The 11,235-nt window shown below is 48.0% G+C and overlaps 1 protein-coding gene across 1 annotated transcript in view; it reads right to left on the bottom strand.

Annotated features, from left to right (window-relative positions):
* Window positions 1-5,024: 5,024 nt before the first annotated feature.
* The window catches only part of LOC310753792 (mediator of RNA polymerase II transcription subunit 27-like), a 71,329-nt gene continuing 65,118 nt past the window's right edge, over window positions 5,025-11,235 (bottom strand). The window contains exon 4 of the mRNA XM_083595136.1: window positions 5,025-5,232. Coding sequence (XP_083451262.1) covers window positions 5,098-5,232 — 135 coding nt within the window. The 3' untranslated portion in view covers window positions 5,025-5,097. The remainder of the gene's footprint in view (window positions 5,233-11,235) is intronic.

The raw sequence follows: 11,235 nt of genomic DNA, 5'->3' as shown, positions 1-11,235 counted from the left end.
CCGCTGGAATGCGGAGTTAACCAGGGCTATTGACTGTCTGGCTCCAAAGCACCCTCTCCAACTGCATGAAGCCTGGACAGCCTCGTGGTTTTCCCCGGAGCTGAGGGCAATGAAACAATAGCTGAGAAGGCTAGAGCACTGGTGGCGGAAAACTCATTTTGAATCAGACTGGACACGGGTTAGAGCTCAACGACGAGCCTACCAAGTGGCGATAGCGACGGCGAAGAGGGCTTTCTTCACTGCCTCTATTGCATCTGCAGAAAATAGGAGCAGGAGACTCTTTCAGGTTGTAGTGAAGTTGGGAAATTTTGGTATGTCAAAACGTTGGTTCACGCAGGTGTGAGGCATTGTGGGAGAGTTAAAACTGTGGCCTTCTGGGGAAGGGGTGTCTGGTCTCTTTAACTGTAAAACTCCCTGTCTTTAGAAGTGTGAATCAATTACATCCTGACTTTAGGCAGGATGGGATGTTATCTGATTTGCAGATCCTGACAGCTGGGGGCTTGAATGTGGATTGGGTGTGAAAAGGTACAAAAGGCTATCAAGTAATTTACAAGTCAAGAGCCTGGTATCTGTCAGAGAGAGCTGGGAACAGAGCGGGAGCCTTTTGATCTCAAGGCCTCTGAGTCTAAACAAAGTTCAGCTGTGCTGGTCTCCTGACAATCAGATATTGTCTCATCATACAACCATTGGTAAATTGGTAATTAACCTAAAGAAATGATTGGTCCCTAAACCTGTCCTCCACGTGGGGTTTTCAAGGATAAAGGTCTGGGGAATTCAGATGCAAATTGCAGAACATCTTGCCCTGCTGTTTCACCTGAGGGCGTTTGACCAGTGAAAGGACTTTGACTACTTGCTGTGCTTTGAACTGTTACTGTGTGAGTATGATTTTAGTTAGCTATATTTTTCAATGTTTTTATTTTCTGTTTGTAACCCTTTCAAGAACTGTGCAAACTTTTTGAGTGGCTTTTTCAATAAACCTGGAAAAGGACTTTTGCCTTTTGTATTTTGTGCCTTTGCTAGGAGAAGCTGAACTGGTGCCTTGCCGTTTGGACACCTACCTGTTGAATTTCTGTCTGCGTCACGGTAAAGTGACTCAGGCCTGTGCAACCTGGTAAATATCGAAGGGGGTTCTCCTTGAACCCCATTTGAGGGTGGCCCAGGAAAGGAGGTGGTGGTAGCTTTACTGTTTGGGCTTGTGACTTGCAACACCTAGCGAACTCTCCCTCTTCCTGCCAGGTCTAGAGGACTGGTTGGGGGGGGAATAGTCCCCGCTATTACTACACAGGTGGTTCACAATTTAACAGAACCACCTTTGACATTGGAGCCTGGCAAAGACTCCAAGATCTCCTGCAGTTTTTTGCAGATGAAATCGCTCAGATTCAGAGAGAGGTGGACTCCACTATGGGATCAGGGCCAGGGTGAGAGAGTGCTAGAGTCCTGTCTAGTCAAGCTGCATCAAATCAATTCAAATCTGTTACCTCCTAGGATGTGGACAGGCTGCTTGGACGAGTGAAACCAACCACCTGTCTCCTTGATCCTGGCTAATAAAAGTGAGCTGGGAAGCCACTGACAGAGACCCACTGCTTCTTAACAAACATCTTTAGACCCGGCTTAGCTTCATGCCAACGCTGCCTTCTCTCTCCCTACCCCTTTCCCTTTTCTTTTTGGCTCAGAGTCCTGCTCCCTCCATTTTTATCATTCCCTTGGAGGAAATGGAGAAAGAAAGAAAGAGAAAAGCAAGGAGCCACACAGGCATCCGCCCCCCGCTGTCTGCAGCCGCTGGCAGGGAAGCGCCTCCTTCCCTGTCAACCAGCGGGGAAAGAAGCAAGCAGCAGTGTGCTGGTCCCGAGGGTTATCCGTGCGGCTAGGTCCAAGTCCAGTCCAAGGTCGAGGATGCAGTATGGAGGCAGTCCGTCAAAGCTGAAGCTGGGTCCAAGGCAGGGAGTCGGGTGAGGTCAGGAACTCTGGCAGAAGAGCAGGACAGGGTGCAGGCAGGAACAGGCTACCAACAAAGTTGCTCCCGCAACTTGGGACTGGGGCTGGCTGGCTTTTATCTGCCCTGAGGCATAGGGCGGCCCCGGTCCACAGGTGACTTGCCTCTCCTAGCCTGGAGGCGAGCACTCCTCCTGCAAGAACTTAGTTCCCTCCGCCTCTCTGCCCTGAGCCTCTGCAGCCCAGGAGAGGCTGGAGGGTTACCAGACCCAGAGGCAACCTCAGCTTCCCCTGACAGGGCTGAGAGTGGAGCACCTGCAGGCAATGGGTCCTCCATCACCTCAGGAGCCAGAGCAGACTCAGCTGGTGCCTGCACCTGAGGATCCGGCACAGGTGAGGACCCTTCAGGCTCAAGCCCCAGCCCCGGCTCAGCTGGTTCTGGAGGCAGGGAGTCCTGTGCAGGCTGGGATTCCTCAGGTTCAGCCTCCGAGTCCGAATCCCAGGCCATCACAAGCAGCCTTGGAGGCAGGCGGGACGTGGCGAGAGCAAACAGCTACACACGGGCGCTCCAAATGCATGTGCGCCCGCCCCTTGAAGCCGGCCATGAGGTCCCTCCTCGCTCCAGCCTCTGCCTGAGCCAAACCGGAAGCACGTTCACGGTCCAAGACAACACATGCGTAGCTGGCCGGTCAGGTGTCCTCCCTGAGAAGAGGAGGAGGCAGAGCCACGGCCGGGCTCGAGCGTCAGTGTCCTGGAGTTTTGGGCTCGTGCTGACCTCTCCTCGCCCTCACCCTCACCCTCCACCCCCACCCCGCCCCACTTCTCCTTTCCCACCAGGGCAACCGGCGGCAGCGGAAAGAACGTGGCAGCATTGTTCACCCAAAGCCACTGCTTTCTTTCGGGGCCGGGAGCGGGCACGTTGAATATTTTGTCTCCCCCCTCATGATGGCACCCAGGGCGGCTTGCCCCCACCCCACTCCACCCCTTTCTCCACCACTGCCTGGTACCTGATCCTTCTCCAGTCTGGTCTACTAATCCTATTTCAAACATGCATGGAACCACACAATCATGGCATTTTGACGCTAAATTACTAACCAGCCAATTAGCTGTGGAAGCCATCTCCACAACCATCTCAGAACATTTTGAACCTATTGCAGATATAGATTTACCAGAAAAAACGATGTGTGGTACTATGAAAGCAGCAGTATGGCAGAAAAGAATAAGATATGTAAACAACATGAACAAACAGCAACATCCTTACATATTGAATTGAAACAATTAGAACAGCACCATAAACCAATTGGTTCTATAAAAATTAGGAAGCAAATCAAAGTTACATGTCAGAAATCGGAAACTATAGAAATTCAACAAATAACAAAAAGCCTGCTGTATCTGAAACAAAAATAAATATGGGAAAAGGAATCAAAATTTAAATTATTTGCCAATAATTTAGGCCACTACAAAGGCCACTACACTGTCTCCCTGCACCTCCAAATGCTCCCTCTAAGATGAGTGTAATGATGGGAGGGACTGCCAACTCCTCCAGCCCCCAACACCCACCCCGTGTTTATTTTTACTCCCCCCCCCAGCCAAGTGCATAAAGCTGATTTTGTACAAATTAAGTTGTGAGTTGTCCATACAGATACAGTGGTGCCCCGCAAGACGAATGCCTCGCTAAACAAAAAACCCGCAAGACGAAAGGGTTTTCCGATTTTTTAGCGGCTTCGCAAGACGAATTTCCCTATGGGCTTGCTTCGCAAGACGAAAGCCCACAGGGAAATCTCCGGGGACAGCGGGGAAGCGCAGCGCGCCTTCTCCTCTGTTCCCGGACCTGTCCTGAAGGCTTGCGGTGGGAGGTCCGGGAACAGAGGAGAAGGCGCGCAGCGCTTCTCCTCTGTTCCCGGGGCTTGCGGTGGGAGGAGGGTTTTTCCTCCCCACCGCCAACATTCAGAACAGCATTCTGAATGTTGGTGGTGGGGAGGAAAGCCCTCCTCCCACCGCAAGCCTTCAGGACAGGTCCGGGAACAGAGGAGAAGGCGCGCAGCGCTTCTCCTCTGTTCTCGGACCTGTCCTGAAGACTTGCGGTGGGAGGAAGGTTTTCCTCCCCACCGCCAACATTCAGAAGGCTGTTCTGAAGGCTGGCGGTGGGGAAAAAAAGCTCTTCTCCCGCCGCCAGCCTTCAGAAGAGTTCCCCCAGGGCTGCCTAGGCTGCGGATAGCAGCCTGCTGCCCTGCGCGAGGGGAGCTCTGAAGCAGAGCGCCCCTCGCGCGTGGCAGACATTCGCAGCTTGGGGAGCCCTGCAGGACTTCCCCGCAGGGCTCTCCAAGCTGCGGATAGCAGCCTGCTGCCCCACACGAGGGGCGCTCTTAAGCAGAGCGCCCCTGGCGCGGGGCAGCAGGCTGCTACCTGCAGCTTGGAGAGCCCTGCAGGGAACTCCTGCAGGGTTCCCCAAGCTGCGAATGTCTGCTCCGCGCGAGGGGCGCTCTGAAGCAGAGCGCCTCTCGCGCGGGGCAGCAGGCTGCTATCCGCAGCTTGGAGAGCCCTGCAGGGAACTCCTGCAGAGCTCCCCAAGCTGCGAATGTCTGCCCCGCGCAAGGGGCGCTCTGAAGCAGAGCGCCCCTCGCGCGGGGCAGCAGGCTGCTATCCGCAGCTTGGAGAGCCCTGCAGGGAACTCCTGCAGGGCTCCCCAAGCTGCGAATGTCTGCCCCGCGCGAGGGGCGTTCTGAAGCAGAGCGCCCCTCACGCGGGGCAGCAGGCTGCTATCCGCAGCCTAGGCAGCCCTGGGGGAACTCTTCTGAAGGCTGGCGGCGGGAGAAGGGCTTTTCTTCCCACCGTCAGCCTTCAGAAGGCTGTTCTGAAGGCTGGCGGTGGGGAGAAAAGTCCTTCTCCCCCCGCCAGCCTTCAGAAGAGGTCCGGGGACAGACTGTCCCCGGACCTGGTCTGAAGGCGGTCTCCATAGGAACGCATTAATTGATTTTCAATGCATTTCTATGGGAAACCGTGCTTCGCAAGACGAAAAACTCGCAAGAAGAAAAAACTTGCGGAACGAATTAATTTCGTCTTGCGAGGCACCACTGTATTTGGAGAAACAGTAAAGAGGTGTTTCTTGGGACCCAACTTCTGAGTCTGTTTCCTCCACAGACTTCCGTCAGCCTCCAGGTTGTACTACTGCCTACAGGTGTCATGGAACTCCTCCAGTGTCCGAAAGTCCCGCCATGTGGGTGATAGACCATCTTGCAGATACCTTCCGCAGCGCTGGCATGGAGCCTGGAACAGCTTCATGTAACTTCTTAACCAGGTCTTTAAAAGTCGGAAAGAAAAAGAAAGAAGGGAGGAAACTTAATATGGACACTCCCAAGGTCATCACTTATGTCAAGACCAATGATGCAGAGGATGGGAAATGTATCTTGGCTTGAGTCCCGAGAGAGGCAGACTTTAGAAGGAAGTATACAAAAAACCCACAAGGTCACAGTATAGCTGATAGTATACTTTATTGGAATGCCTGTCCTCTCTCAATAAGCAACAACATAAACAGAAATTCCTGCAGTGACAAGCAGGTATTTGTAACTGAAGGGTCACCATGGACAGCCAGGACTTCCTTGCAGCTAGACCAAAATCAAATTCAGCTCATAAAAAGTGACCTTTTCATTATGAGATGCTGGAGTCTGCCTCTTGCATCCAAACGATATCTATCCAAGAGCCACATGCTTCAGAAATGTGAAATCATACAGAAACATTTCTAAAACCAGTTTCACAGCTATCCTTTCAAACACGTGCCTTAAGTCTCAGCAAGAATATATGCAGATATCTTTTGTTCATGGCCAACATGGATTTAAATCTTGATCGGAAAGGAGGGCCATGACTAGGCAGGAAGAGTTGTCAATTTTAGGGCAGGTCTGTTTGGCAGCGCTGCCTTTGTTGGGGAAATATATAATCTGATATTTACCATCTCTGTTGTCTTTGGCACCTAATGAAAACCATCCTCTTTCAACAACCATTTTTTTAAATAGAGGTATTTCCCAGTCTGTTTCTGTATTGGGGATGTTTTTAGATGATTAAACTGTTAATCACTCATGTATCTGCCACCCTGGGCTCCTTAAGGAGGAAAAGCAGGATATAATAAATAAATAAATATGATCAGGTCCATTTTGGCTGCAGTGATAAAAAACATACCAGTTTCTGCGACTCCTGGGCACAGAAGGGAACAAAAACACACGAAGCTGCCTAATGCTGAATCACATTATTGGTCTGTATGTTTTGCTATTGTCATAGGGAACCTGCAGCCCTCCGGGGGTTAGAAGATTGGGAAAGGTTGTGGAAGAAAGGGGTTAAGTTTACTGCATGTACTGCATTAAAAGAAAACATTATGAAAATGATGTATAGATGGTACTTAACCCTGGTAAAATTAGCAAAGATTTACCACACAAATGATAATTTATGTTGGAAGTGCAAAGAAAAAGAAGGCACCATGTGGTGGACATGTCCCAAGGTGAAGGACTTCTGGGAAAAGATTTATAATGAATTGAAAAAAATGTTGAAAAATACATTTGTTAAGAAACCAGAAGCCTTTCTACTTGGAATAATAGGATTGGAATTGCCCAAAGAAGATGTTAGGTTGTTTTTGTATGCCACTACAACGGCAAGACTGCTATTAGCCAAAAACTGGAAATCGCAAGAAATACCAACAGTAGAAGAATGGCAGATGAAGATGTTGGACTTTTGGGAGCTGGCCGACCTGACTGGAAGAATCCGCGACCAGAAAGAAGAGGAGACACAAGAGGATTGGAAGAAATTTAAAGATTACTTAGCCAAATATTGTAACATAAAATAATTAGAAGTCACTTAAAAGTATCAAACAGGTTTAGGATTAGAATAAGAATGAATTGTAAAGCATTATGGATTTAGATCAATAAGAAAAGAGAAGAAGATAGTAAATTGAAGGAGTTAATTTTATTAGAAATATGATTTTGGCGAACTGTTACATGGTGATATAATGGAATTCAGTTAGGGGGGATTTGAGGAAGTCAGTTAACAATGAAAGTTAAATGGTGTTTTAGAAGTAATAAGTGTTTATATTTTTGTTTCTTTTTTTTAGTATTGTAATGTGTTTTCTTTTGTGTGTTTTATATGTTATGTCTGTTATAAATGTGGAAAATTAATTTAAAAAATTGGAAAAGAGAAACACATTATTGGTCTGTATGTTTTGCTATTGTCATAGGGAACCTGCAGCCCTCCAGATGTTGTTTGACTACAACTCCCATCATCTCTGAGCATTAGTGATACTGGCCAGGGCTGATGGGAATTGGAGTCCAACAGCACCAGGGTAGGAAGATTGGCCGACAAAAACTGGCAGCTGCCCCCCCCCCCCCCCATGTTTCAGGCAGGAGTATTTTCTGCACTTTCAGTATACAAAGCATCTGGTTCATAACCTTATCTCTACAGAGATACTTTTTTACTATATTGACCCCAAATGCCTACTTGCAGGTGCGCAGACTGAATTTTAGTTGCATCTACTTATGGAAAGTAGTGGGACTGCAGAGTATATAGGGAAAGGCCCATAGCTTGTTATTGATCATCTGCTTTGCATGGAGAAGGTCCCAGATTCAATGCTCAATGGCATCTCCAGGTAAGGCTTGGAAAGACCCCTGCCTGTGTATGGGTTTCTTGAAGACATATTATATTGGCTCCTTGTTCTCTGGCTAGCCTGGATAACCTATATCGTTTACGGTTGGATGTAAGACCATTGACATTCGGTGAAATAATTTTGATTGAATTAACCATATTCTTTGTTGCTTTGAATTTTGTGTACGTTAAGCTGAGGATTTCTCCCCCCCCCTTACAATTCTTTACCCCCCTCCCCCCCCATGGAAGAGAAAATATATCGAGGAAGAATTTTCATCCCCTCTCTCCACATTCCGAAAAAGCACGCATCCCCTCCCTCCCCTTAACCAAAACATTTCAATAAAACAGTTTGTTTGATGGTCTCTTTACTCCTTTAAGACGTAACATCATGCGAGTGTGTTCTTGGTCTTTTCTCTGGTCGTCTTGAAGCTTCACCTGAGTGTCCTTCTCCTGCATCCACCTCTTCCGCCTCCTCCTCCTCAATTACCTGTAGTAGTAACTCATCAAGTTCGATTCCCAGCTGCGTCAATAAAATCCCAGCCTCTGTTGGGTTCTCGGCTATAAACCTTTTACCGTCTTTAAAAATCAGTATAGAGGCAGGGTATAGCCAGGTAAACCTTATGTCGTTATTATGCAGTTTTTGTGCATAAGGTTTCATTTGGCTTTTTTGCCTTAGAGTAGCCTGGCATATGGGACGTGGGTGGCGCTGTGGGTTAAACCACAGAGCCTAGGACCTGCCAATCGAAAGGTCGGCAGTTCGAATCCCCGCGGCGGGGTGAGCTCCCGTCGTTCGGTCTCAGCTCCTGCCTACCTAGCAGTTCAAAAGCACCCCTAAGTGCAAGTAGATAAATAGGGACCGCTTTCTAGCGGGAAGGTAAACGGCGTTTCCGTGTGCTGCGCTGGTGCTGGCTCGCCAGATGCAGCTTAGTCACGCTGGCCACATGGCCCGGAAGTGTCTTCGGACAGCGCTGGCTCCCGGCCTCTTGAGCGAGATGAGCGCGCAACCCTAGAGTTAGACACGACTGGCCCTGATGGGCAGGGGTACCTTTACCTTTACCTTTACCTTTACCTTTACCTTTACCTTTACCTTTACCTTTACCTTTACCTTTACCTTTACCTTTACCTTTACCTAGCCTGGCATATGTCTCGACTCACCCACACTCTTTTCCCTTGGAAACTCAGTTCTTTAATTTTCTTTAAAGTCTGGTATACCTGCTGTTGCAGCTTCTCTCTAGAAAATTTAACTATTACATTCCTGGGGGATTTTCTCCCCTTGGGCCCTCGGCAGCGATGGGCTCGTTCCACATCTTCTGCCTTCAAACTAACTCCTTGAGTACATAGCCAGGTTCTCAGAGTTTCTTCCAACTCTTTAGCCTGTATTTCTTCCGGAATTCCTCCCAAAATCATATTAGCTCTTCTCTGGCGGTCCGACAATTCTGCCACCTGTTTAGATAGAGTAGTTACCTTTTTTTCATTTTTTCTGGGCTAGCTCTTTAGCTTGAATTGCTAATTGCTTCACCCCCTTAATTTGACTCCTATCCGTAAGACATCCTCCTTCACCGACTTGATATCTTCTCTAATGTTGTTTTGGGAAGCAAGCATTAAGTCCTGAAAAGTTGCTAGCTGAACTGATAAATCTTTCAACATTTTTGCCATCCTTAGGTTGTTAAATAGAGTCATAAATAAGAGGGAACTGCTGGGCGTCTCCGTTAGGCTTGAAGTTAATTTAGCGACCAAGTTTGCAGGCTTGAATTCGGCAACCCCAGTTTCTCTACAACTTCACACTCTCTCTTTAGTCTTTATTTTCTTTTTTCAGTTTATCTTACATTCCTTTAGGCCATAAATTGTTTAGCTTGGCAGGGGAGTTCCAGGGCAGATGACAGGCTCGAGCTAGAGCATGCACACTCTCTCCGCAAGCTGTCTTAATAAGACAACACGTATGGCATGTTATAGGTGACCCCATGCCACAGGTACCGAACAGAGGGTGGGTCGCGAAGCTGATAAACAAGCGAGAGCTGCGATCACCTTGTCTGTGTTGGACAACCAGCTTATCCATATTCAAGGATTGAATACAGCACAGGAGGTGTGGCTTGCTTTACGAGAAGCACATCTTCATGTCGCAGCAAGATCCACCCTGTTGCACTTCCAGAGGCTTTCCAATTTGAAGCTGAAAGTGGGGGGAGACTTGCAGAAACACCTCACCCAGATGAAGTTTCTGCATGGCCAGCTGGTGCAGAGGGAGTTTGAACTTCCGGAGTCGCTCTTTTGTTTTATGATTATCAACAGCATGGATGCATCGTATGCAGTTGTGGCATCACAGCTTGGAGCTCTGCCAGCTGCTGATTTGACTGTTCAGAGAGTCTGCTCAACGCTCTTGAATGAGTCTGATTGCCAGATGGCGCTTGCAGCTGATGAGGGGGAGGCCAAAGCCACAAAAGCACCCCTCTCAGCAGTGGAAGGTACAGGGGAGGCTGTTGCTTTGAAAGCCCTACGGTGGTGGAAGTGTGGAAAAGAGGGCCACCTGCAGAAGAACTGCAGGAACGGCAAGAAGCCCAAGAGCTCCGGGGCAGGAGAGGCCAGTGGCAAGAATCGTGCCAAGTCTAGCTCTACCCAGGCACTTGCTTTAATCACACCAAGCACCTCCCCAACTACCCAGAATGCCTTTGTCATAGATACTGAGGTGACAGTCCATCTAACTGGACAGAAAGGTTTGTTATCTTTAAGGAGCAACATGACACCATCAAGCAAGCAGATGGTCTTTGTCTGAGAAGTGAAGGGATTGGGAAAATATTCCTTCAGGGCATCCAGACCACAGTGGACAATGACTTATAATTTGCTCAGTGTGTCTCAGCTAACGGTGCAAGATTATTGTGTTTCTTTTGACAGGCAGAAATGTGTCATTGCCAAGAATGGACATGATCTTCTGTATGCTTACAATGAAGACGGCTTGTATTTACTTTCATTTGATAATGATTAATGTAATGATAATGTGACACAAGAGGTAAGAGTCAATGCGGCTCTGAAAGGCAAAACGGCTTTTCAGCAGGTGGGTCCTCTATCACCTTCTAGAGGCAATGCCAAGTATTACCTGATTTTGGTTGATTCTCATTCTAAATATGCATGGGTCTATATGCTAGAGAAGAGAAATCAAGTGTTGACAACGTTCAATGAATTTTGTGCATGGGTAAAATCTGTCCATGATGTGCAAATTGATTGTCTTTTCACAGGTCAGAAACAGGATTTTGTTTCACAGGAATTTGGAAGTTTCCTGGCTGCACAAGGGATGAAGCACAAAGTTGCTACCCAGGAGTCTTCATGGAACACCAATTTATGTGTAAGCGTAAACATGGAGTTACAAAAAGCCATGAGAGCGTTACTGCTTAGTGCAGGCTTGCCAAATGAGTTTTGGGTTGAATCTCTGAATTGTTATGTGTATTCTTATAACAGGAGATACTCCAAAGCTGTCAAATGCACACCCTATGAGAAACTGTTCCAGAAAGAGCCTTTTGTCAAACACCTTAGGGTTTTTGGGTCTGACATGTGGGTGGAGACACCACAGAGTGGGAAGCTCAGCAAAAGTGGTGCACATGGTATATTTCTGGGGTACAAAAAAGGCTAGTACAGAGTACTGATGTCTAACACCAACACAGTTCTACTTGATAGAGATGTGGAGTACACTGC

This window comes from Podarcis filfolensis, assembly GCF_964270895.1.
Source record: "Podarcis filfolensis genome assembly, chromosome: W".
NCBI classification, from domain to species: Eukaryota; Metazoa; Chordata; class Lepidosauria; order Squamata; family Lacertidae; genus Podarcis; species Podarcis filfolensis.
This window is presented reverse-complemented; position numbering and strand designations above follow the sequence as displayed.